Genomic DNA, 23,059 nt, shown 5'->3' with positions numbered 1-23,059 from the left:
CAATGATGGGCAACAATTTGGCATTATCCCTTCCTTTTTTTTCTTTTTTTACTTTTTGAAACTAATTGAGGTATAATTTACATGTAATTAAATGCACATTTAAGTGTACTGTTAAATGAGTTTTTCACATATAATACTCTTCTAATCAAGATATCAAATATTTCTATCACCCCAAAAGATGCTCCTTTGCAATCACTCTCCCCAAATTCTAGGATCTGAGCAACTACTGATGTCTTTTCTGTTAATAAAGATGACTTGCTGTAGTTCTAGAATTTTATATAAATAATACAATATGTTGTCTTTTGTGTCTGGTTTCTTTCCCTCGGCATAAACAAGCTTCATCCGTATTGTTGTGTGCAGAAGTATTCAGTTCCTTCTCATTGCCAAGTAGTATGTCATTGTATGAGTATTCTACCATTTGTTTATCTGCTCACCTGTTGACAGACATTTGCGTTGTTTCCAGTTTGGGGCTATTACAAATAAAACTGCTTTAAATATCTGTGTATACGTCTTTTTATGGGCATGTGTTTTCATTTTTCATGGGTAAATATCTAGAAGCGAAACTGTTGGTCATATGGTGAGTTATATTGAACATTATGAGAAACTGCTGAACCACATTCAAAACTGGGTGTAGGATTTTACATTCCCACCAACAATATACGATAGCTCCAGTTGCCAATACTTCGGTTGTCAATATTTTTACTTCTAGCCACTCTGTTGGGTGTGTAGTAGTATTTCATTTTGATTTGTACTTTAATTTGCATTACCCTAATGAATAATATTTTCTCCCACTCTGCACCTTGCCTCTTCATTTCCTTCATGAAGTCCTTCTAAAAGAACAAGTGTTTAGTTAATGAGTTCCAATGTGCTGATTATTTCTTTGGTAGACGGTCTGTGCTAAGAAATCTCTCACATCCCAAGGTCATGAAGATTTTAACCTATATTTTCCCTTAGAAATTTTAAAGTTTACATTTTGTTTAGGTCTACGATCCATTTGTTATTTTTGTGTATGATGCAAGGTAAGAACCAAGGTTCTTTTTCTCCTTATAATACCTAGTCGTTCTGGTATCATTTGTTGAAAAAACTATCCCTTCTCCATTGAATTTTCTTGGCATCTTTGTTGATTCAACACTAAATACGTGTAGGTCTATCTTTGGACTATCCTGTTGCATTGATCTATATGTCTACCCTTACAAAAATACTGTATTATCTTGATTGCTTTAGGCTTAGTAAGTCTTGAAATCAGGAGGTTTAGTAACCTAAGCATTTCAACTTTGTTTTATTGCTTTTGGTTTTGTTTTTTGTTTATTTTTTGGCTATCCTAGGTTCACTGTATATAAGTTTTGTAAATCAACATGGAAATTTCTTCCCACAAAAAGCCTGCTGAGGCTCTGATGGGGATTTTGTTGAATCTACAGATCAACTTGGGGGAAATTAACCTCAATAATACTAAGTGTACTATGCATAAATATGACATATTTCTCCATTTATCTAAGCTTCTATAATTTCTCTTATTACTATTTCATAGCTTTCAGTGTAGAAGTCTTGTTCTTTTCTTATAATAGCTTTCTCTGGTTTTGGTATCAAGATAATATGATTCATAAAATGAGAGGAGAATTATTCCTTTATTTAATTTTTCTGAAAGAGTTGGTGTAAGACAGTATTAATTCTTCAAATGTTTGATAGAACTCATCAGTGAAGCCATCTGAGCCTGGAATTTTCTTTGTGGGAAGGTTTTAAATTACAAATTCCATTTCTTTCATAGATATAGGGCTATTCATATTTTCTATTCCTTCTTGTACTGGTAACTTGTATCTTTTAAGGAATTTGTCCAATTCATCCAGTCTGTCAAATTACTGAAATTTGATCATATTTCTTTATTGCCCTTTTAATGTCCGTAAGATTTAGTGACAGTTCTTCATTCATTCTTTATGCTGTTAAACTGTGTTTTCCTTTTGTTTTCCCTTGATCGAACTAAGCAGACGTTTATCAACTGTACTGCTCTTTAGTTTTTGTTTCATTCATTTTCTTCTATTATTTATATTTTATATTTCATTGATTTCCACTCCGTTATTTAAATGCTTACAACTTACATGTGGGATTAATTTGGTACTTTTCTAATTTCTTAAGAAGTCAGATCACTGAATTTAAACATTTCTAATATAATCATTTAAAGTTATAAAATTTCCTCTGGGCATTGACTTAACTGTACCTCACAGATATTAATAGTCTGTTTTCATGTTCATTCAATTCAAATTATTGTCTAATTTCTCTTGATATTTTTTCCTTGAACTGTAAGTTATTTATAACTGAGTTGATTCATTTCTAGATATATGGAGATGTCCAGATATCCTTCTGTTATTGAATTTTGGTTTAATTCTGCTCTTCAAAAAGCACTGGAGAGAATTAAAAGACAAGCCACAGATTGAGAGGAAATGCTGGCAAATCATATATCTGATCGAGGAATTGTATCCAGCATATATAAAGGATTTTCAAAGCTGAAGAATAACAAAACAAAAAACCCTCTTAAAAAAATGGGCAAATGATGCATACAGACACTTCACCAAAGAAGATATGTGGATGGCAAAGAAGCATATGAAGAGATTCTCAACATTAGTCATTAGGAAAAGGCAAATTAAAATCACAATGAGATATTACTACACTCCTATTAGAGTAGCTAAAATTTGAAAAGACTGACCTTATCACGCATTGGCAAAGACGTGGAATAACCAGAATCCTCATACACTGCAAGTGGGAATGTAAAACGAAACAAACACTTTGGAAAACAATTGGGCAGTTTCGTAATAAGTTAAACACAAACCACTATAAAATCCCATCAATTCCACTTCTAGGTATTTACCCCAGGGAAATGAAAGCATACACCCATACAAAGACCTGTACATGAATGTTCTCAGCAGCTTCACTCGTGATGATCAAAAACTGGAAACAACCCAAGTGCCCCCAATAGGTGAACAAATGGATAAAAATGAGTGCATATCCATATAATATAATAATATTCAACAATGAAAAGGAATACATTACTGATATAACACGGGTGGATCTCAAAAAAATTATTCTGGGTAAAAGGAGCCAGATTTAAAAAATAAAAAAAAAAGAGTACATATTGTTTGATAACAAAGAGGCAAGAGCAAACTTTGGGAAATGATATACACAGTAACATTAAAAATATATGTATTGATATTTGGTCTCTGTCCTGCTTCTTGGCACAGAGCTCCTAAAACCGGTGGAATTTCCTGAGTGACAGGAATGTCTTATTCATAAGGAGCCCTTTTCACCCATACCTGAGTTTATGCTAATGAGGTGACTTGGAAAAACCCTAGATCACTTCAGGACAGGAGTGATCGCCAGAGGAACCAATCATGTGATTAGACGATTGGAACTTTCAGCCCTACCACTTGATTTCCAGGAGGCTAGAGACTCAGTTCAGTTACTAACAGCCAATGATTTAATCAATGGGGCCTGTGTAATGAAACTTGAATAAGAACTCTAGAACGATGAGGTCTGGAGAGCTTCCAGGTTGATGAACCCGTCAATGTGCTGGGAGGGTGGCACTCCTGGAGAGGGTGTGGAAGCTCCGTACTCCGCTTCTTCCCATGAGGCCTTGCCCTACGTAACAACCACTTTGCAGTTCCTGAGATGTACCCTTTACAGTAAAAATAATCATAGGCGTAGGACTTTCTCGAGTTCTGTGAGTTGTTCTAGTGAAATCTCAAACCTAAGAAGGTCATGGGAAGCCCAAAATGTGTAGTCAGTCAGGCAGAAATGCAGGTAGACCTTAGACACATTGCAGCTGGCATCTGGGGGCAGTCTTGAAATACGTGTAGTTTATTTCACATGAATTACATCAATAAAGCTGGAGATATTATCATCATCATCATACCACAAGGATGCAATCAGCAAAATCCTGGGTGTGGGAAACTACACAACAGATGACCCAGTTTCTTCAACAAAAAATTTCAAGAGGGAAAATGACAGGGAACCTATAGTTCAAAAAAGACTTGAACGAAATAACAATCAGGTGTAACATACGAACCTTATTTAAAACTCAATTCAAGTAAAAAAATTTCTTGTAAAAAAACTGAAGAAATGTGAATACAGATTGAATATTTTATGATATTAAGCAAGTATCACTTTTTTAGCAGTAGCAATGTGTTATGCTTATGTTGGGTAATTTAGGAGCTCTTATCTTTTAGAAATACAGAAATATTTACAGATGAAATGATATATACCATGTCTAGGTATGCTTCAAAATAACCTAAAGGAAACAATGTATGGATGAAACAAGATTGGTTACGTGTTGATTACTGATAAAGCTGAGTGGTGGCAACAAATTTATTGTATGATTCTCTCCTGTACATGTTTGAAATTTTGATTACAGAAAGTTTAAAAAAATCAAAATATGGCCTCCAGATTCCTGGACCATTACTTTACATGCCTCATCAAAATAAGCATATATACTTACTATGTATAATACTATACCGATTGAGGGCATAATGGTTTTTTTTTATTTAATACCAACTGGTTGGTGATATACCAACCCTACCTGTCATGACCTACTGGGGTTCTGCTACATAAATGCAAGGTAAGTATAATAAATATTGTATCATAATTTAAAAATTTTTTCTACTACTAAAGTAGTTTAAAGAGCAGATATCTGCTCTCTACTGGCCAAAGGATGACTGTGGATACCTCCCATTATTAAAAGTCTCTATATTCTATGTGAAGTTTAATTCTGTTCTATTCTGATGTCCAAAGTAAAATGCGTCTAAGCAAATATTTCAAATAATATGTGACACATCACCTAAAAAACTCTTCGCACATAAGGTAGTTGTGAAGATTAAGCAAGATGGCTTTGTTAGAAGCCCTGCCTAAATAAGAGCTGTTATCGTTACGACCGTCAAGAAACCCAAAAGGCAGGCTTTTTTTAAGATAGGGTAACTAAGCAATCATACCAAGATTCAACTCCCCCAAAAGGAGTTTTCATACTGTCAGCTCTTCCCAAGGTTCCTCGGTTCACCAGATCTTTGACAGAAAAGTCTTGTATGCAATTTGCATAGCATTAAACAACAGCACGTGAGACGATCTACATTCAGGAGACCACAGCCCAATTAAGCTAAATGTGAATTCCTTTGTGGTTTTTCCTCCAATATTTTGACAATCCACATCCTGTTTTTAATGCCTTTTCTTTTGCAATATATTACCTAATATTAAAGTGACACTAAACATAATTGAACTTCTCTGGCAAAAAAAAACACAAAAAAACAACCACACCATCAATACAAAAGTTACCCCGAACAGATACAGTATGAAGGATGAACAAAGTTATGGGTTCATCAAGTTTACCTAATCAGAGTTACTAAAACTTTGTGATCTAAACCGTTCCTTCAAATTGGTTACAATAATCATTTTTGAATCCATTTATCTTTCTCTCAAAATACGTTTGTATCAGCAACAACAGAGAAGCAGCTTCATTTGATGGCTACCTTGCTGTCTGTGTGGAATAAGCATCAGAGGATGGGAAAACTGGAGCCAAGCAGAGTCCGTGGGAGGGCCGGGAGCATCCTCCTTGTTCCTAAGAGCCATTTTTCATGGAATTCTCTCATTTAAGAGATCCCAAGGCATAGCAGCACTATTTACAATAGCCAAGGCATGGAAACAACCTAAGTTTCCATCAAAAGATGAATGGGTAAAGAAGATGTGGTATATATATATACAATGGAATATCACTCAGCCATAAAAAAGAATGAAACAATGCCATTTGCAGAAACATGGAAGGACCTAGAGATTATCATACTAAGAGAAGTAAGTCAGACAGAGAAAGGCAAATACCGTATGATACCACTTACATGTGCAATCTAAAATACGACACAAATGAACTTATCTACAAAACAGAAACAGACTCACAGACATAGAGAACAGACTTGTGGTTGCCAAAGGGGAAGGGGAGAGGGGGAGGGATGGATTGGGAGTTTGGGATTAGCAGATGCAAGCTATTATATAGAGAATGGATAAACAACAAGGTCCTACTGTATAGCACAGGGAACTAGACTCAATATACTGCGATAAACCATAATGGAAAAGAATATGAAAAAGAATGCATATATATGTATAACTGAATCACTTTTCTGTACAGCAGAAATTAACACAACACTGTAAATCAATAAAATAAATTTTACTGATTTAAATCAATAAAATAAATTTTATTGATTTAAATCAATAAAATAAGTTTTTAAAAAAAGATCCCAAGGGCCTCACATTTTGCCCAATGTCCAAACTTGCTGGCACGTTATGGGGAGCATTTCCAAAGAGGCCCCAGGCTACCTCATCAACCATATCTTCCCTCTGTCCTCACACGGTAGCCACGCAGGATTTCTTCACTGCTCTGTAATTCTGTTAATGCCATTCCCACTAATGCCTCTCCTCACGTGAAAACCTGCTCAGCCTCCAGGATCCAGGTCAGGGTCACTGGCCTTCGCCAACCCCTACAGAGGCAAGCCCTCTTGCTTCGGTTTCCACTGCGTGTCAGGCACCACTGTATCACTTCCCACAGTGTATTGTAAACATACACACCTCCGTATCCATCGCCTGTTCACTTACTCACTCGTTCATCCAAGAGAGGAAGTGTCTCCTTTCCACGAGCCAGGCACTGTGCAAGACACTCAGAATACACAGTGGGTCCACCCGGTCTCTGCCCGTGGTCTCTGCCATGTCTAGCGGGGTGACAGTGGAGTAAGCAGGGAGTCCCAACGCAGTGTCACAGGTACGTGTCAACAGGGGCAATCACAGGGGCCTACAGAGTCTAGTGCAACACAGCTGAACTCCGGATCCCAAGGGGCCCCTGGCAAAGATGAGGTGACAGAGAAAGCAACGGGACCACTCGTGCAGCATCTGATAAGCCATGCCAGCCTGCACCGAATAATTGAAGGAAACGGACAAAGGACGGCAGCAGGTTAAAAAGAAACACACACAGAGAAAACTGCCAGACAACATACAGCGTCCACTTTTGGACTCACTTATTTTTCTAACTACGCGAGAATACCTAAATTACCACCCTCGAGATTAATGTCCAGCTTTTCATGGCTTTTTTTTTTTAAAGCAAACACTTCAGGACTTCCCTGGCGGTCCAGTGGTAAAGACTCTGCGCTTCTACTGCAGGCGGCTCGGGTTCGATCCCTGGTCGGGGAACTAAGATCCCACGTGCCTTGCAGTGTGGTCAAAAAATGAATAAATATATAAAGCAAACACTTCCTTTCCAAGGACTGACAGATGACATTTTGTTTCTACAACTGGCAAAAATGCTGACTTGGATACAATTGCTGAGCTTCCTTGTCTCCCACAGTTCTTCCCTAAGACAATGTGAACCAGGCCAGAACCTCAGAGAACAAGCACTCTCTAGGCAAACAGATTTACAAAGTAAAACTTGCTCCGTATAAGATCATCCAGTGGAATTTTTCAACTACTCATCTTTTAATTTGGTACGTGATACCACTTATCACACAAGAACTCTTCATCTGTGTCATGTATTCATTCATTTTCTCCTTTATGGTTTCCAGGTTTGGGGTTCACCTGGGACAGCCTTTTATATCCCAGAGTAACAAAAATATATTCTCTCATGTTTTTCTATTTTTAATATTTTGATGATCATCTCATCAGAGCTCAGGAATTTATTTTTTTTTACTCGGGAATTTATTTTTTTACAATGTGGAGGGGTTATGACTTTACCTGATGGCCAGCTATCATGCACAATCCCTTCCCCGACAGACTCAAAATGCTACCTTTGCTCATACGCCAAATTCCAATTTTACCATATAGATGAATATAAATATGCATACAAGGAGATTTTTGCATGCGCTGCCACTTATGTGTCTTATGTGCCTGAAACGAGACTTATGTGTCTGTGCCTGTAACAAGACCACACTGTTTTATTTCCTATAGCAACGTTTTATATTCGGTAGGGCAGACCCTTGCTGCTTAACTTTTTCAAAATTTTATTGGTTATTTTTGCCCTTTTTTCTCTTCTAGATGAATGAGGATCAGCTTATCACATTCTTTAAAATTCTCACGTGGATTCTGATTGGGATAGGTTAATTTGAAGAGAACTGACATCTTTTCAATACTGAGTCTTCCTGTCTAGAAATATCTTGTAACTCTCCCATTTATCCAGATTTGTTTTGACTTCTCTTAAAGTTTTGTTTTTCTTCATACCAGTCTTATTGGTAATTTGTTGGTGAGGTCTGGTTTAGAGCAACACATTAGAAAACACTTCTTTTAAAGAAATTATTTTGAGGGCTTCCCTGGTGGCGCAGTGGTTGGGAGTCCGCCTGCCGATGCAGGGGACACGGGTTCGTGCCCCGGTCCGGGAAGATCCCACATGCCGCGGAGCGGCTGGGCCCGTGGGCCATGGCCGCTGGGCCTGCGCATCCGCAGCCTGTGCTCCGCAATGGGAGGGGCCACGGCAGTGAGAGGCCCGTGTACCGCAAAAAAAAATAATAAATAAATAAATAAATAAATTATTTTGAAATGCTTTGACAAGTTAATAGTCACATAATTTAAAAATAGAAAGTTGTTAAAGTAACCTCAGTGAGAGAGAATTACATTGCAGAGTCTCATTAGGCACGGAAAGTATGCTTACAGGATAGATCATCTTAAATAGCATGCTAAATGTAAACATCAGAGCTATGATTTAATAGATATTCATGACTGAATGAGGCTCAGTGAAGTCTTCCATACTCAGTGAGTAAATGGATACAGTAAGTTTCACGTCTTAATATGCTTTCTCTCTTGGATAATCTTTTTCCATCTTTTTTTTTTTTCTCATCCTTCGATGAGAAGTCTTCCAGTCAAAAGGTTGTAAATCTGTCCACACGACTTGGATGAGTCAGAACTCTGGTTGCAAATGCATTTATTACAACTCTATCCATATCTTTGCAATCAGTGTCACAGAGGCTCTCTTTCAGTCATCTAATGCAGTTTCCAAAAAGCACATCAGCCTTCCTTCAGTCTGTTATTTGAGATGCTGGACGTTCTGTATCTCCATACGATGTGTCACAGGAATTTATATCCTAAGTCACCAGTGCTGGTTACAGGTGACATTGGGACAACAACGAGGTTATCGTCAGCCCTACCCGAAGATAGCCTTGATCCTCACACAAAGCGATCTTCTCTACTGGTTTTAAAAATTCTTGTAAAATTTTTCAAACATGCAAAAAGTAGGGCTTCCCTGGCGGCACAGTGGTTGAGAGTCCGCCTGCCGATGCAGGGGACACGGGTTCGTGCCCAGGTCCAGGAAGATCCCACATGCCGCGAAGCGGCTGGGCCCGTGAGCCATGGCCGCTGAGCCCGCGCGTCTGGAGCCTGTGCTCCGCAACGGGAGAGGCCACAACAGTGAGAGGCCCGCGTACCGCCAAAAAAAAACATGCGAAAAGTAGAGAATGGTAGAATGAATGCCCATAACCCGTCAATCAACACCTCAGGAACAGTTATCAAGATTTTAGTCTGCTACGTTCATCCTCCCCTTCACTTTTCCTCCGTTTTTTTAAAGCGTTTTAAAGCAAATCTCAGACTACATGTTGTTTTACGTTTACCACTTCTATCTGCATTTCTAAAAACTATGGACATTTTCCTTCCAATAAGCATGATCCGTTATCACTTCCCAACCCCACCCTGGAAGTAACAATAAATCCTGAAGATCTAATACCCATTTCCTAAACCAAACTTCCAGGATTCTCTCAGAGGTGTCTTTCATACAGTTGGGTTTGAATCAAGATCAAATCAAGATCCACACATTCATTTGATGATTATATCTCTGAAATCTGTTTTACTCTCGAGCACCCGTCCATCCCCACCACCCACTTTTTATCTTCATGCCAGTGACTTACTGAGGAAACCAGGACCGCAGTCCTGGAGGAAAACCCCCCATTCTGGATTTGCCTGTTTGCTTCCTCATAAGGTCACTCAATCTGTTCTTCTACCTCCGTGTGTCCTGTGAGCTGAAAGTCAGCTCTGAGCTTGAGTCCGTGCAAGTCCACCTTTGGGGGCAGGAATACTCACTACATAGTCTTCATATTGCCCCATACAAGGAGACGCATTTATTTCTCCTCAGCGTTGGGGAGGGGGAAGTTCCCCCCTCCCCTTCTTGAGTTCCTTAGGCCGGTCTAATAATTAAATGGACACAAGACAGAGTAACAGGAGAAAAGAACAAATTTAATTCATAGGTACAGAAGTCTCACAGAAATAGGACCTAAAGAAAGGACCAAAGCAGGTGGCTTTTATACTTCTTAGACGAAGAAACAATAAATCTGTGAAGAACCGACAAGACAAAGACATTTGGGCTTCGGGTCATAAATTAGTGAAGAAGTAATAACAAGGTTTGTTTACACAGCCTTTTCACGGGGCCGAATTTGCCATCTCTGGTGATAAGGATGTCTCTCTACCTCCTGGGGCGGGGAGGGTACCTTTCACATGGGAGATTTATTTCCTGCTTTCTGGAGACAAAGGAGGGTCAAAGTGTTCTTCTTCCATTGGTTGTTTCTTAAGTAACCTTAATTCAAAATAATCAGTACGCCACTTTGGCCTATTTTGGGGTCGGCCTGTCCTGAGCCCCAACGTTAGTGATGTGAAAATTCAGATGGTGAGAGTCTGACCTCTCCACTTAAAATTCCCCCATCTACCTTTCATTTAGTGGTTTCATACACTGATGATCTTTGCCTAAATCAATACTTTCAGTAAAAGTTGCAAAACGATGATTTCTTTTTCTAATTCCATCATTCCTTCTGATTTGCTGCTATTCTTCTGTAAAGATGAATCTCCCATGACCAATGAGGGAGTTCTGGTTACCTTAAAATGTAGTTCGTACTGAAAGGTAAGATAAATGCTTAATTCTTTACCTTTTTCATTGCCGCTTTCCAGAGACAGAGTTGGTCCTCCATTTTCACTGCCAGTAGTGATCAATAAGGCGTTTTACCTGGGGAATTTCTTTTTCGGGGAGAGCAGGTGAAGAAGTTGAGCTGTGGATTGGGTCACTAAAGTGTCTCTGACAAACAGAACCCCATCCCAATGTGAGCTCAACGACCTTTCTGTGTGAAGGTTTAATAGGCAACCTGCTTCATTTATTTTCTACCACAATGTAGAAGGTACCACTAACAAGATTAATAAATGTAACATAAAAAAATCCTTAATGCATCTAGAGTAACTGACAAGTATGTTCAAGCCAAAGATCCCCATTTACCTACAGACAGGGAGAGACGTGAATTTTAATTTTGCTTTTGAAATACGGGTGCATCTGAAATTACAAAAGTGTGTCTGAGGTAGGAAAATAATGAAAGTATCAATATATGTAAGCTACTGGATCACCTCATCAGATCCCTGTAGTAGATCACCCAAATGAACGAAGACAATGCATTTCAAACTGTGTTACTAGCATCTGAAATTGACAATGTTCCGCTACCCAAATCCAAGAAACTTCTTTGTTTACAAGATTCATGTGGTGGAAGGCAGTCTGAGGTTGTCTATTAAAATGCACAGAATTTGAACTGAGGCTCAACTGTGCCGTTTGCTATCAAGGTGATCCTGAGCAATCAGCTTCTCTCTGAACCTGAACTTCCTCCTAAAACGGGGATGATGAGTATTGTGGAGCCGTTTCCAAGAATCTGAAAATAAGGGCAAAAGCTTGCTCTCGGAGAATGAAAATTTTAAATCAACACGTAACACAAAGGGCAGAGAAATGCCAAAGGCTCCTTGGCTAACAAGCTGTGGCTTCAGTTATTTGAGATGCGGGACGTTCTGTATCTCCATACAATGTGTCACAGGAATTTATATCCTAAATATAAATTAGGATCGAATCCAGTGGGGGCCTGGCACCAGTGAGAGCAGGAAACATGAATATGTGGACAGGGGCCTCTCACTGTCAGGGAATTCCAGGATTCCACATCCAGGGTAAAGCCACCCCCTGGAGAAATGACCTGGTCCCAGCTACTGCAGCTGCCGAGCCAGGGGGCTAGGCCTTCTGACCCCTCCAGCCACAGGCCTGCGCCACCTGTGTCACCTTCTGAGGACAGCATCACTTCCACGAGGGCCGCCTGCAGGGGAGAACTCTCCGGTCATGGGGACTTCAGGCACAAGGCTCCTGAGAATGAGTGCTGAGGGTAAAGCAGCAAATCCGACACTCCACCTACAGTCTGGCTTTTCAGGTAAATCGACCGTGTGAGTCAGTGCACTTTGAGGGGTGGGAGCCTCTACCTCGTCGGATTCTCAAAGGGGTCTTTAAATAAGAACCACCGGGCTCGAAGAAGAGAAGAGAAGGCGCTAGTCAGGCCGACTCAGCTGATGGATGTGAACTTCACAGTAAGAGGCAGAGAGAGACTCAGTGCCATGACAGAATCCAGTTTCTGAGTCTGAAGGGCAGGGGGAAGCCCCCAGGACCACAGGAAAGACACTGGTGTCCCAGGAGAGTACCAGCTTTCCCCCAAACAGACAAAATACCCCTCTCATTGTCTCCACATGGACATGTCTGGAGTAATTTTCTTTTTTCTTTTTCAAATGTCTACCAACTACAGAGAATAACTGTAAAAACTAACAAGAAAGAGTCAATACGTGTAAAACTACCAGGCGCTATATACAAGTATTAGTGGGGTTTTTTGTGCTCTGAATTCAAATCTCTTGCATAAATATGAAACAGATGACCATCAGATGTCATTGGGTTTAACAAGTTAACACAGTCAGACCTAACTGTTAAGCCCAGCAAGTAGATCTCCCATCATGATCATTGTAATACTGATCCAATCCACACCCCAGGTCTGGAGACTGTTTCTTAAGAGCAGGGAAAGAATGTTATCAGGTTAGAACCACTGAGGCCCTTCAGAACTGGAGTCTGGCTTTTTCTGCTGTTCTGCCACCATCTACCCTATACCAGAGACTTGTGAGACACCCACAGGCCCTAATGTTTAACTTCAAATTCTGATCTTACAGGAAGGAGCGTCCAGCCTCCAGTTCATCAAACTGTTCCAGCATGACATGGCCAGAGAAAATAAGCTTCTCTTACAGAGTAACCTGAATTGTAAAAAAATAATTAATTTGAAATACCAATCCCCTCTCAAGCAGGGCATTTTATTTAAAGGACACAAACATAAAGAGGCTGGCTGATTTTCCACGTGGAATTAAAAAAAAAAAAGAAAGAAAGAAACCAAATGATTAAACCCTAAGAAATCCCTGAACACAAAACTCTTACAGTTTTTTCTTTGGAGGGGCAGGGGCGGGGGCGGGGGTGGGGGTGGGGGTTATTAACATAAGCATCCTCTCATCCCTTGCTTGGAAACTACTATTGTGCAGAGAACACCTTCCCCTCCTAGCCCAATTCTACCTGGGATGTTTTGCATAAAATAATAAATTTTCCTCCACAGCCACTGGAAACAAAACAGAAGGAGCGGTTCCAAAATGGAACACAAAAAGAGAGCAGGAAAACTTTACACTCTACTCTACGCTTAATGTTGTGGTGATTATTGCATAATCCCTGTCCCAGTTAGGGTGTCATTATGAGAAAAGAAACAGTACATGTAGGTGAAAAAAGCAGGGCCTTTTAAAGATGAATATGATATACTACCAAATGTAAAATAGCTAGCTAGCGGGAAGCAGCGGCATAGCACAGGGAGATCAGCTCGGTGCTTTGTGACCACCGAGAGGGGTGGGATAGGGAGGGTGGGAGGGAGACTCAAGAGGGAGGAGATATGGGGATATATGTATAGCTGATTCACTTTGTTATACAGCAGAAACTAACACACCACTGTAAAGCAATTACACTCCAATAAAGATGTTAAAAAAAAAAAAGGATGAATATGAAAGTCCCTTGACCTTTTCAATTAGGGTTAGTTCCATTTCTACATGGGGTATAGACGCCCCCCACCCTTACACCCAACAGCAAAAGCCTTGTACTTTTCAAAGAAGATACATCGAAAATGTCATCAAAGCCTTAAACATTTTCATGATGCAAAATGAAAGCCTGCAGTATTTAACAGCTGTGTAAATGCCTTCCCATCTCAGTTCATTTTTAACTTAAATCCTTATTGAAAGCAATACAGATATAGAAAATTTAAAACAAATGACCTGAAAATATAACCAGTTACCTTTCTAGATAATAAAGAGCAACGGATTGACTTAATGACACAAAATACAAATACCAAGGAGGTGTTAATCAAGAAAGTTTTCTTGCTGCAAATGAAGAAACTTGCTGCTTCCCACAGCTACCAGAGTTGTAAGTTTTGGAATATATGAAACATACGCTCTCTCACCCTCAGAAGATGATCTTTTCAACTTAATTGAAGCTCGTTTTCTTCCTGAAATAGTTTAGCCCATGATTATCTAAGAAATACACAGTGCCTAGCACCCACTTTGCACTTGGCAAAGGGCAGCCACTGTCACAAAACACATGTAACCCATGCCTAACTTCCAAACTTTGACTAATGGAAACAATCCCCTAATCAAACCGGTATAATGTATTTTAAAATCATTCAAGGAACCAAAAAGGTTCTCCCTATAATGGAACTTTTAAAGGGACTTGACCATACACTTGATTTTGGATTTAACAGTTTTGCCTTCACTAAATTCATTACAGTAACTCTGCAGATACCTTTTTAGTCTTCATCAATTTTAATATTCTTACTCAGCTAGGTAATGTTCAGACTGATGAGCGTGGATTACAGAGCAATGTGCAGACTTCAGCATGATATGAGGAACAACTAAAGGAACGGGGGACAGCTTCCCATAGCAGCCACTCTGGGCTGGGGTAGCTGCCTTCAAATGTCTGAAGATGCATTACTTTGGGGCGGGATTAAACTTGTTTTGCAAGCCGACAAAAGGAGAGCAAGAGACCTGTGTGCAGAATGAATTACAAAGAGAGCTTTCCAACACCACGGAGCTTCCAGAGATGCTCCCCAAAGATGACCCTGGCTGGATGCTAGAGAGGGAGGTCGCCCACCCAATGCAGGACTAGACTGGATGCCCTCCAAGATCTTTTCAAACATGAGATATGACAATGCTATGTTGTTAAGATGCGATCTTTGAATGTCTGAGGAAGACTAGAGTGCATCATCTTATGCCTAATACGCTGAAGCCAGCTGCTTTTAGATTATGATTTTTGGTGCATTTTACTGAAGCAAAGACCTTTTGAGGATGTCAACTCTCTTAATTGCTTAGTTATCTATATTTAAAAGTGGCACGCTTGTGAACTCTTAGGTACTGAAGCCAATATAGCCCAGAGCCTACTGGATGATGGATGGATGGATGGAAGGAAGTAAAGGGAGGGAAAAAGGGAGGGAAAGAAGGAGGGAAGAAAACAGGGAGGAAGGAGGAAAGAAAGGAAAAGAACCACGCAAAGCACCACATGCAGAAGGTTCTAGACAAACAGTATTACAACAAACAGCTACAGGAAGAACACTGAGGAGAAATCTGGGAAATGCACCTACTTATGGGTCTAGGGGTCAACATTCTAACTTTTCAGAAGTCCTGCCTCCCGAGCCCACCCCCTCTGAGCACGTGGCACAAGGGTCTCCGTGCAATACTGCTTTTATCTCCTACTGTTTTGTACTTTTTTTAAGGTGTTATGTCTCATACTGCATATAAATCACAACCAATAAATTAAATTAAAGTAAAATTATCTTTTCACACTGCTTCCGATCTTTTTTCTCTTGAGTTTTCTGTGTTTGAAATGAATGTTCTCTCCTGCTCACAAATGTATGGATAGAAAATGCTCTCAAGAGACAGATTTTTATTTGGACATTCTGTGATCAAAAAGGAATAGATATCATATTGTACAGATGGGGAAACTGAATACACTGAATTTAATACTGAACTGAATTTAAGTGACTTACCAACGGCCCATGGCAAATTGCCAGTGGAATCAGGGTCATACTTCCTAGTCTAGAACTTTCTCTTTTAGTACAGTACGGCAGGTAGGAGGGAGGGCACAGGAAAATGAGGGGCCAGTGATGACAACTGGCCTTCAAGTTCACTAAGGATAAAGGTCTGGCCAGGCTACTTTCATATGGGCTACTTTCATAAAATCACTTTTTCCTGCTCCTGAAACCCTGGAAGAAGGAAATGAGAGCAAAAGAGTACAAGTCCAAGGCTGGGTCAAAGCTGACTCTTACAAACAATCAGTCACAAAACATATGAGCTGCAAAAATATTTTCACTGTATTCTCTAAGGGGCTTTTTCGTTATGGTCCTATAAAGTACTACAGTGTGCTTTTGCTTCACACTGAAGCCAAAGCACAGGTGACCCAAAAGAAGACTTCCAAAATTAGGAGAAATATTTACAGGATATGGGGAGCCTGCTGCATTTCAGACCCATACAGCAGTCCCAAAAGGCCCAGGGGTTCTAACTTCTAATCAGTGATAAAAACAGAGAAGGATAAAGAAGTGAAAAAGAGGAGAAGCAGAGGCGGTCCAGAACAACCTCATTAGCATGCAAATGACTTAGCTGACAAATGATTCAACAACCAGAAAGCAAAAGTTGCCAAGTACATCATTTCCATCTCCCCACCACTCAAGTCCAGAGACTGAGGACAGACCATCAGGCACACAGAATGCATTTTCACCTACAGCCATCTTCAAATACACAGTTTTATTAACAGAGGAAGATTATTTGAATGAGAAAGTGATTTTTACTGCAAATAAAGCCAAAAATATTGTTTTGTCCCTTTTACCCTTTTCTCAGATATGGAAAATTGGGGGTGGGGGGCAGGTGGGAGGTAAGCAGCCTGAGCTGCCCTTTTTTTCTAAATGATAAAAGAGAGAAATCCTGTTGGGTGGCCAGGGGGTGAGGCGGTCTATTATTATACAATTTCTCATTAACAGCAGCAAGATTGCCCTTCTCCTATTAAACAGAACAGGCATTTAACCCCTGAGCTCCTCCTGGGAAAAAGGCAGAAACTGCTTATTCACTTAGTCATAATTACCGTTTTCGCAGGTCCCAGAGGAATAGCGGGTCTCGATCAGTCTGTGAGGTCGGTCCTGACTTTCCCAATGCCACCCTGGCAGCTGATCGAATCGGCACGCAGAATGATTTTTCCCCAACCAAAAAAAAAAAAAAAGTTTCGCTATTTCATCCATTCCCTGCAAAATGAGACGTGGGAGTGTTCGCTATTCTTTCTGGTGAGACAGCATAGCAAGGTGGAAAGGACCCAGATTCTGGGAAACTTGGGCTTGAATCCTGCACCTGCCTCGGCCACATTCAGCTGTCACCTGGACTGAGTTCCTAAACCTCCCTGAGCACCTGCTCCTTTGGGAAAACGGAGCTGATGCTAACGACCTGATAGGACCGTTGTGGGGAACAGATGTACTCACGATGCAAACTGCCTGGCAGAGGGCGAGCTCTCGGCAAATGGTAGTTGTCATATCACTACTTCATGGAATTTAAACTTCTCTCTCGCTTGTCGGGGTTGCAGGGACCCCGGTGCCCTCTCTACTCCGTGGCATCTCTTACTCTGCTTGCCACGATAAAGACGGAAGCGTCCCTTCTTTGAGCTGTGACATCTGATCCAACAGTGTCCGTCCCCGTCCACACAGATGTTTGGCAAAACCCGATTCAGTGTACCGAGGAGGTGTTTTTAAGAGGCTGTCTCTGAGAACACATCGCTTCTAAAAGCTGGGACTGCCTGTACCTCAAAGACATCGACTGGGCTCTCGATGCAAAGCCTTTCACAATGCTTGACTTGAGCATATTCTGGGTCCCAAACTGATTGCACTGGAACGTCTATTTCTAAGAATTGCCGATCACACACCACACTTACATCTTCAAGTCGCTGGCACAAATTAACTTTGACCGAGAATGAAGTAGTAACTGAAAGGTCAAAACAAATTACATTTGGAAAGTGTCGCATAGAGAAAAAGAAGCAAGACCACCACCACTGTTCTATGCATAGAAATGCTCCTATCGACGATAAAGAGTGCTTTCTTCCTGAAGGCTGTTCCTTCTTTCAACCTTAACTTTTCAGTTCAGAGTTGGGCTTGCAGGCATAGAATACCCTCCAACCCAAACGGAGGGGAATCTTTCAAGTCACCCACCGCTCATTCGCTGACTGGAGTTGGGGAAATTACAGAATAAACCCCATTTGCACATCAGAAGAAAACAGAGCTATTTTTCAAGATCAATTACCCATGATAGTTTTAAAAATAGGAAGATGCACACTACCATATTACTATATATATTACAGCTAAATAGCTCTTCAAAGGAGATCATTAACAAATTACTATAAGACACTGGGCAGATATAATGTGTTCCGTGAATACAGAATAGCAAAAGCCACTCCGTGCTACTTGTCCACAGTTAAACAGAACCTTCAAGCAACTGCACATGAAAGGAAACATCTTTCTCAACTCCCAGTGTATTTGCCACTAGACTGTAAGCCCCTTGAAGGAAGAGGCTGCGGCCAGGGTGGTCACAGTAGCCCTCTGCTTGGCTCAGGAAAACACCTCTACAACCAGTCACTGAATTAATGGAATAAACAGTATCACACACCTTTTTCAGGACGGTCTAAAATGCTCCCAGAAACTTAGAAAGGCTCTTTGAAATGTTTTCAGACCTTCCCAGCATAGCGTGTGAACACTTGGAAAGGACAAGCTTTGTGATGGATGATCCTAAATTTTCAACGTCCACTGAACAGAAATGAAACACCAGAGGAAAGATGGATTTTATGTGACTCAACCTCTTGCAAGTGTGTGTGACCTCAAGTCAACTGAATTTCACTCTGTGCGGAAAAAGTTACAAGAGTAGTGAGCCCAGGGGAAAAGCTGCCTTGAACCCTCCAGGGCTTAAGATGCTGACCCTTTGTAGGCCTTGGCTTCTGAATTAGACCCTATTAAATAAAAGCGTTTCTTCTCTAACATGGCATAAAACAACTGGCATGCACACATGAATGAGCTGGGCCTGCACATCAGCTACATTAGCTCGACAAATGTTTCAGTAAACTAAAGCAGCTATATAATTTGAACAAATAGGCAACTTTTCCAGAATTTGCACTCATTGGTTCGTTAACTGAATAATGTGTCAGCCTAACAAAATGGTTGCCTCTTGCCATCTCAGAGAAGCAAAATCTCCCCAGGGTGGAACGTTCCATTTTCTGAGATTCTCCCGTAATAGGCAGGGGACTGCACACCCCGCACTTCATTGAAATTAGCTAGCTATTGCTTCATTCTGTTGCCTTTCTGTGCAAAACTGGGGAAAAGGCAAAGTAAGCGAAATAAGGAAGCACACAGAATACTCAGTGGCTTCAAATAATTAGCTGGAAAGAAAAGTCACTCAGGATAGACCAATGGCAAGTTTTATGCTTCCCATTTAGATACTGAAAATACAAAGCTAAACCTCTTTTTCAAGAATGCCCAAGACTGGTGATCACAGGGCTTACCCCAAAATGAAGCTGAGACAGAAACTCTCATCAGAAAACATGTTACCTGTATCCTTTACCAAAGAGCGAAATCACACCAGGCTTTTGAGTCATGATGCTGAGGCAGTTCAAGATGAAATTAACTTGCTTAACCAGAGCTAGAAATCCCCCCAACCTCTCAGCCCCATCCCAAAATCGAGCAGGTAGGCCACTAACTGCTATACAGTCGTGGAGAAAAAACGTGCAAGATGTTTTACCTCATAATCTCTATGTACCAGAATCCTAACACAGCACAAGGAGTGGCAGTTACTATGTAAATGGTCACAGCACAAAACTAAAGCCAGTTGAGATAAACTCAAAACAAATTGGAATCTCTGGAGGAGGTTCCAATGGCCTAATTCGAGTCTATTTAAAAACAAAACAGCAACAGAATAACAATTACTGAAGAGCCGCTTCCTAAAATTACTCTCCTGTTGATATGTCTCAGTTCTAAAATGTCATGAGAAATCTGCTGGCAGGTCACTGATTCTGCCCTAAAAGAAAGCATTACCAAAGAATGCCACCGAAAACAAAGGCCTTCACACAAGTAAGTGAATACCCTAAGCACGTAAGTATGTTCTTAAGAGGGACATTGAAAAAAGCAGAAGTCATATTAAGTTCAAAACACCAAGAAAAAAAAATGAACAGCAGTTCCTAATTTTAGTAATATTATATATCACCCTCCCCCCTCAAAAAGAACTGTCCATGAGTTAAGATTTGTTGATTTTACATATAGACACTTTATATATTTGGGACTCCCTGCCCTTAAGGAAGAAAAAGAGGAAAAGAAATTAAGCACTATATATGACATTTATAGAAATGTAGAGGGGTTTTTTTTTTTAATGAAATTCAGGTTTCATTTGGGGGTTACTGTTTTACAGTTTCCCACTTGCCAGAAATTTTAAACAGCACTGATCATCAGCGAGCTTCGGATATGTTAAAGTCTGGAACAGGAGTGTTGCTTTCACAACACTCCAAAGGGCCTCCACTCTTCCCTTACTTTCCCTGCTTGTCTTCACTCATCAAAGTAGGTTTTTCCCTGCAAAATGTAAAAGAGGCAGGGGCTATGAAGGGCAAGCGAGACAAAAAACATCCAGGAAGCACGTCTCCGTTTACACAATTTGACTTTTCACAACAAATAACGCAAAGGGAAAGATATTTTCTATATCGTGGGGCTTGGACTCAGGGATTTGTAAAAATAATCTGATGATCCCTCAGCGTCACAAGAAAGATGCTTTTTTTTCTTACGTCAAGGTAACATTTAAGCAATCTTAGATGTATATAACACTTGAAGAACTGATGCTTTCAAATGGAGAAGAGCTTTGGTTTTAGATTCCAATACATTACAAAAATGCATGGTCTTAAATTCACCATAAAGAAGATGCCTCTTTTTATCATCAATCGACCAAGAGCTATTTAGTGTCAAGGAGACACATCTGCTGTACCCCTCATGATGCTGTTAATTAGGAAAGCTAAGGGGAAAAAAAAAATCCAACGCTAATCCTTTGATACACTATTTGAAACTCACTATTAATCTGATGCATGATATTTTCTGGGGTGGTGCCAATGATATGAACTAATCAAGCCGTTTACTACTTCATCAATAATAAATCATTTTTAAGACAAAAATTACAACTTGGTATGGACCTCACCAAGACCCTCGCCAATTCAACCGGCCCCTTTGCCGGTAATTTAAAGAACAAATTCCTGCCTGGAATCACCCATTCAACATGCGTTTTTAAGTGAGTCCCATTTCAACCTTTTAATAAAGTGCCACCAGCGGATCTGTCACCAGGTGACACACTTAGTACCAAAAAGAAAATCGGGTGGGTCAGAATCCACTCCTTACTGCCTGGAGGCACCAAAGAGAAAAGGAGTGCAGGAAGCTGACTGGACTGGTGGACCTCAAAGGGGAGCAAGCACTGAAAACACCAATTTAAGTGCCTGGGGCAAAAGGCAACTCGCCTGCACTCCCTAGCTAAGGCGCCCAGAGGGAGCTGAGGGGAGGCCGTTGCTGGAATGGGGGACAGAACAGAAACTAGGGAAGGAACGACCGGGATGGAGCACAAGGGAAAGACAAGCATGGGGCAGAAGGAGGGACAGGGATGGGGCAGGCAGGGGACCATATGTTGGGGCTGGAGGGGAGGGCAGGGATGACAGAGATGGGGCCAGGGATGGGGATGGGGCTGGAAGGACAGGGATGGGGCAGGAAGGAACCACAGCAATGAAATAGGGAGGACTACAGGGATGGAGCTGGACCGAGAGGCAGAGATGGGGCAGGAAGGGGCGACAGGGATGGAGCTGGTCCAGCGGAGTCACAACCACATCCTCACCACACCTCGCTGGGGCGCTCGCTACGCGCCACGCGCCGCGCTGGGCACTTCGGGGCGCTCTCTCCCGGAGTCCCCCCAACAGCCCTCCGATGCCCCATTTCAGAGACGGGAACGGCGAGGCCGGCCCTGCAGCGCCCGCTCCCCGAGGTCGCCGGCCGAGGGGGCAGCGGCGGCTGAGCGCCCGACCCTCCCGGACGCAGGGTGTCGCTGGCGGCCACGGGGGGCGGCAACGCGGGGGGCGGCGCGGGCCGGGGAGCCGGTACCTGGGCTCGGGCAGGACGATCTTCTTGCTGGCGCGGGCGGCCGGAGTCGCCTTGCTCTTCTCCATCGCCATCAGGTAGCTGACATCGGCCAGCACGGCCTCCAGGTCCGCCATGTTGGCGAGCGGCGGCGGCGGCTCCTCAGGACCCGGACGGGACGCGCTCCCGCCGCCGCCGCCCGCCGCGCCCCGACGTGGGGGGGCCGCCCCGGGGCAGCCCCCCCGCGCGCCCCCGCCCGCCCCCCGCCCGCCGCGCGCCCCCCCGCGCGCCCCGCTCACCGCCCCGCGCGCCTCAGCCTCGCGCCCGCCCCGCCCCCCGCGCGCCGCCCGCGGCCCCGCGCACGCGCCGCCGCCCCCGCCTCTTCCGCGAGAGTCGGCGGGGAGCCCGCGCCCTGCGGCCAGTACTCTTCTGCGCCCGAGCGGAGCGGCCAGGCCCGGCCCCCTCTTCGCCGGCCGACCCAGTCCCTGCGGGCACCGTCCCGCCCTCCCCTCGGGGTGGCCATGAGGGACTTCCTCTCCTCCTCCGCCTCTCCTCGTCCTCCTCTTCCTTCTTCTCCTCCCGACTTCCCGCCTGCTACTCCCTGCGCTCTCACGACCCCCTCTCCTCCGGGACCCCTGTGAGCAGGGGACGCCCTGGACCCAACGCCCACCACCCAAGGCACAGCGGGGAGGTCTCTGTGCCAGTGTCTTAAACTGGACAGTGGCCATCAGCATGCTCCAGGAGGTCTGGGGCGGCCCCAGAAATGCGCGTGCCCCACCTGTCTGCCCAGGTAATGCTGAAGCCCGTGGTCCGGGTCACCCGTGAACAGCGCCCCGCGGCCCAGCCCCTAAGCCTCAGTCCTGACCCCTCCACCCCCTCCACCCCCCTGTAAACTCAGCAAAGAGAAACCTAACAGCTGGAGAAGGTTGCTTGTCTCAAGCTAATCAGGGCAAAGTGGGGTGAGAGCTCCCTCGTGGGAGCGGACCTGCCCTTTGGAGCCCACTGGTAGAGGAGCTGTCTGCCCAAGGTGGTCACCGCGCCCTTGCACGCAA

General features: G+C 42.6%; 1 protein-coding gene across 4 annotated transcripts in view; it reads right to left on the bottom strand.

Annotated features, from left to right (window-relative positions):
- The window catches only part of GRK3 (G protein-coupled receptor kinase 3), a 122,269-nt gene extending 100,030 nt beyond the window's left edge, over positions 1-22,239 (bottom strand). The window contains exons 1-2 of one of the 4 annotated variants that reach the window (XM_073790257.1): positions 22,032-22,148; positions 16,970-17,051 (exon numbers count right to left, since the gene is read on the bottom strand). Coding sequence is in view for 1 of the 4 variants with exons in the window: in XM_033837104.2 (XP_033692995.1) it covers positions 22,032-22,144 (113 nt within the window). In the remaining 3 variants the exon portion in view is untranslated. Of the gene's footprint in view, positions 1-16,969; positions 17,052-22,031 lie in introns of those variants that run through there. The other 3 variants (XM_033837104.2, XM_073790258.1, XM_073790259.1) reach the window with 3 other exon arrangements.
- Positions 22,240-23,059: the final 820 nt, after the last annotated feature.

This window comes from Tursiops truncatus, chromosome 13 (assembly GCF_011762595.2).
Source record: "Tursiops truncatus isolate mTurTru1 chromosome 13, mTurTru1.mat.Y, whole genome shotgun sequence".
NCBI lineage: Eukaryota > Metazoa > Chordata > Mammalia > Artiodactyla > Delphinidae > Tursiops > Tursiops truncatus.
This window is presented reverse-complemented; position numbering and strand designations above follow the sequence as displayed.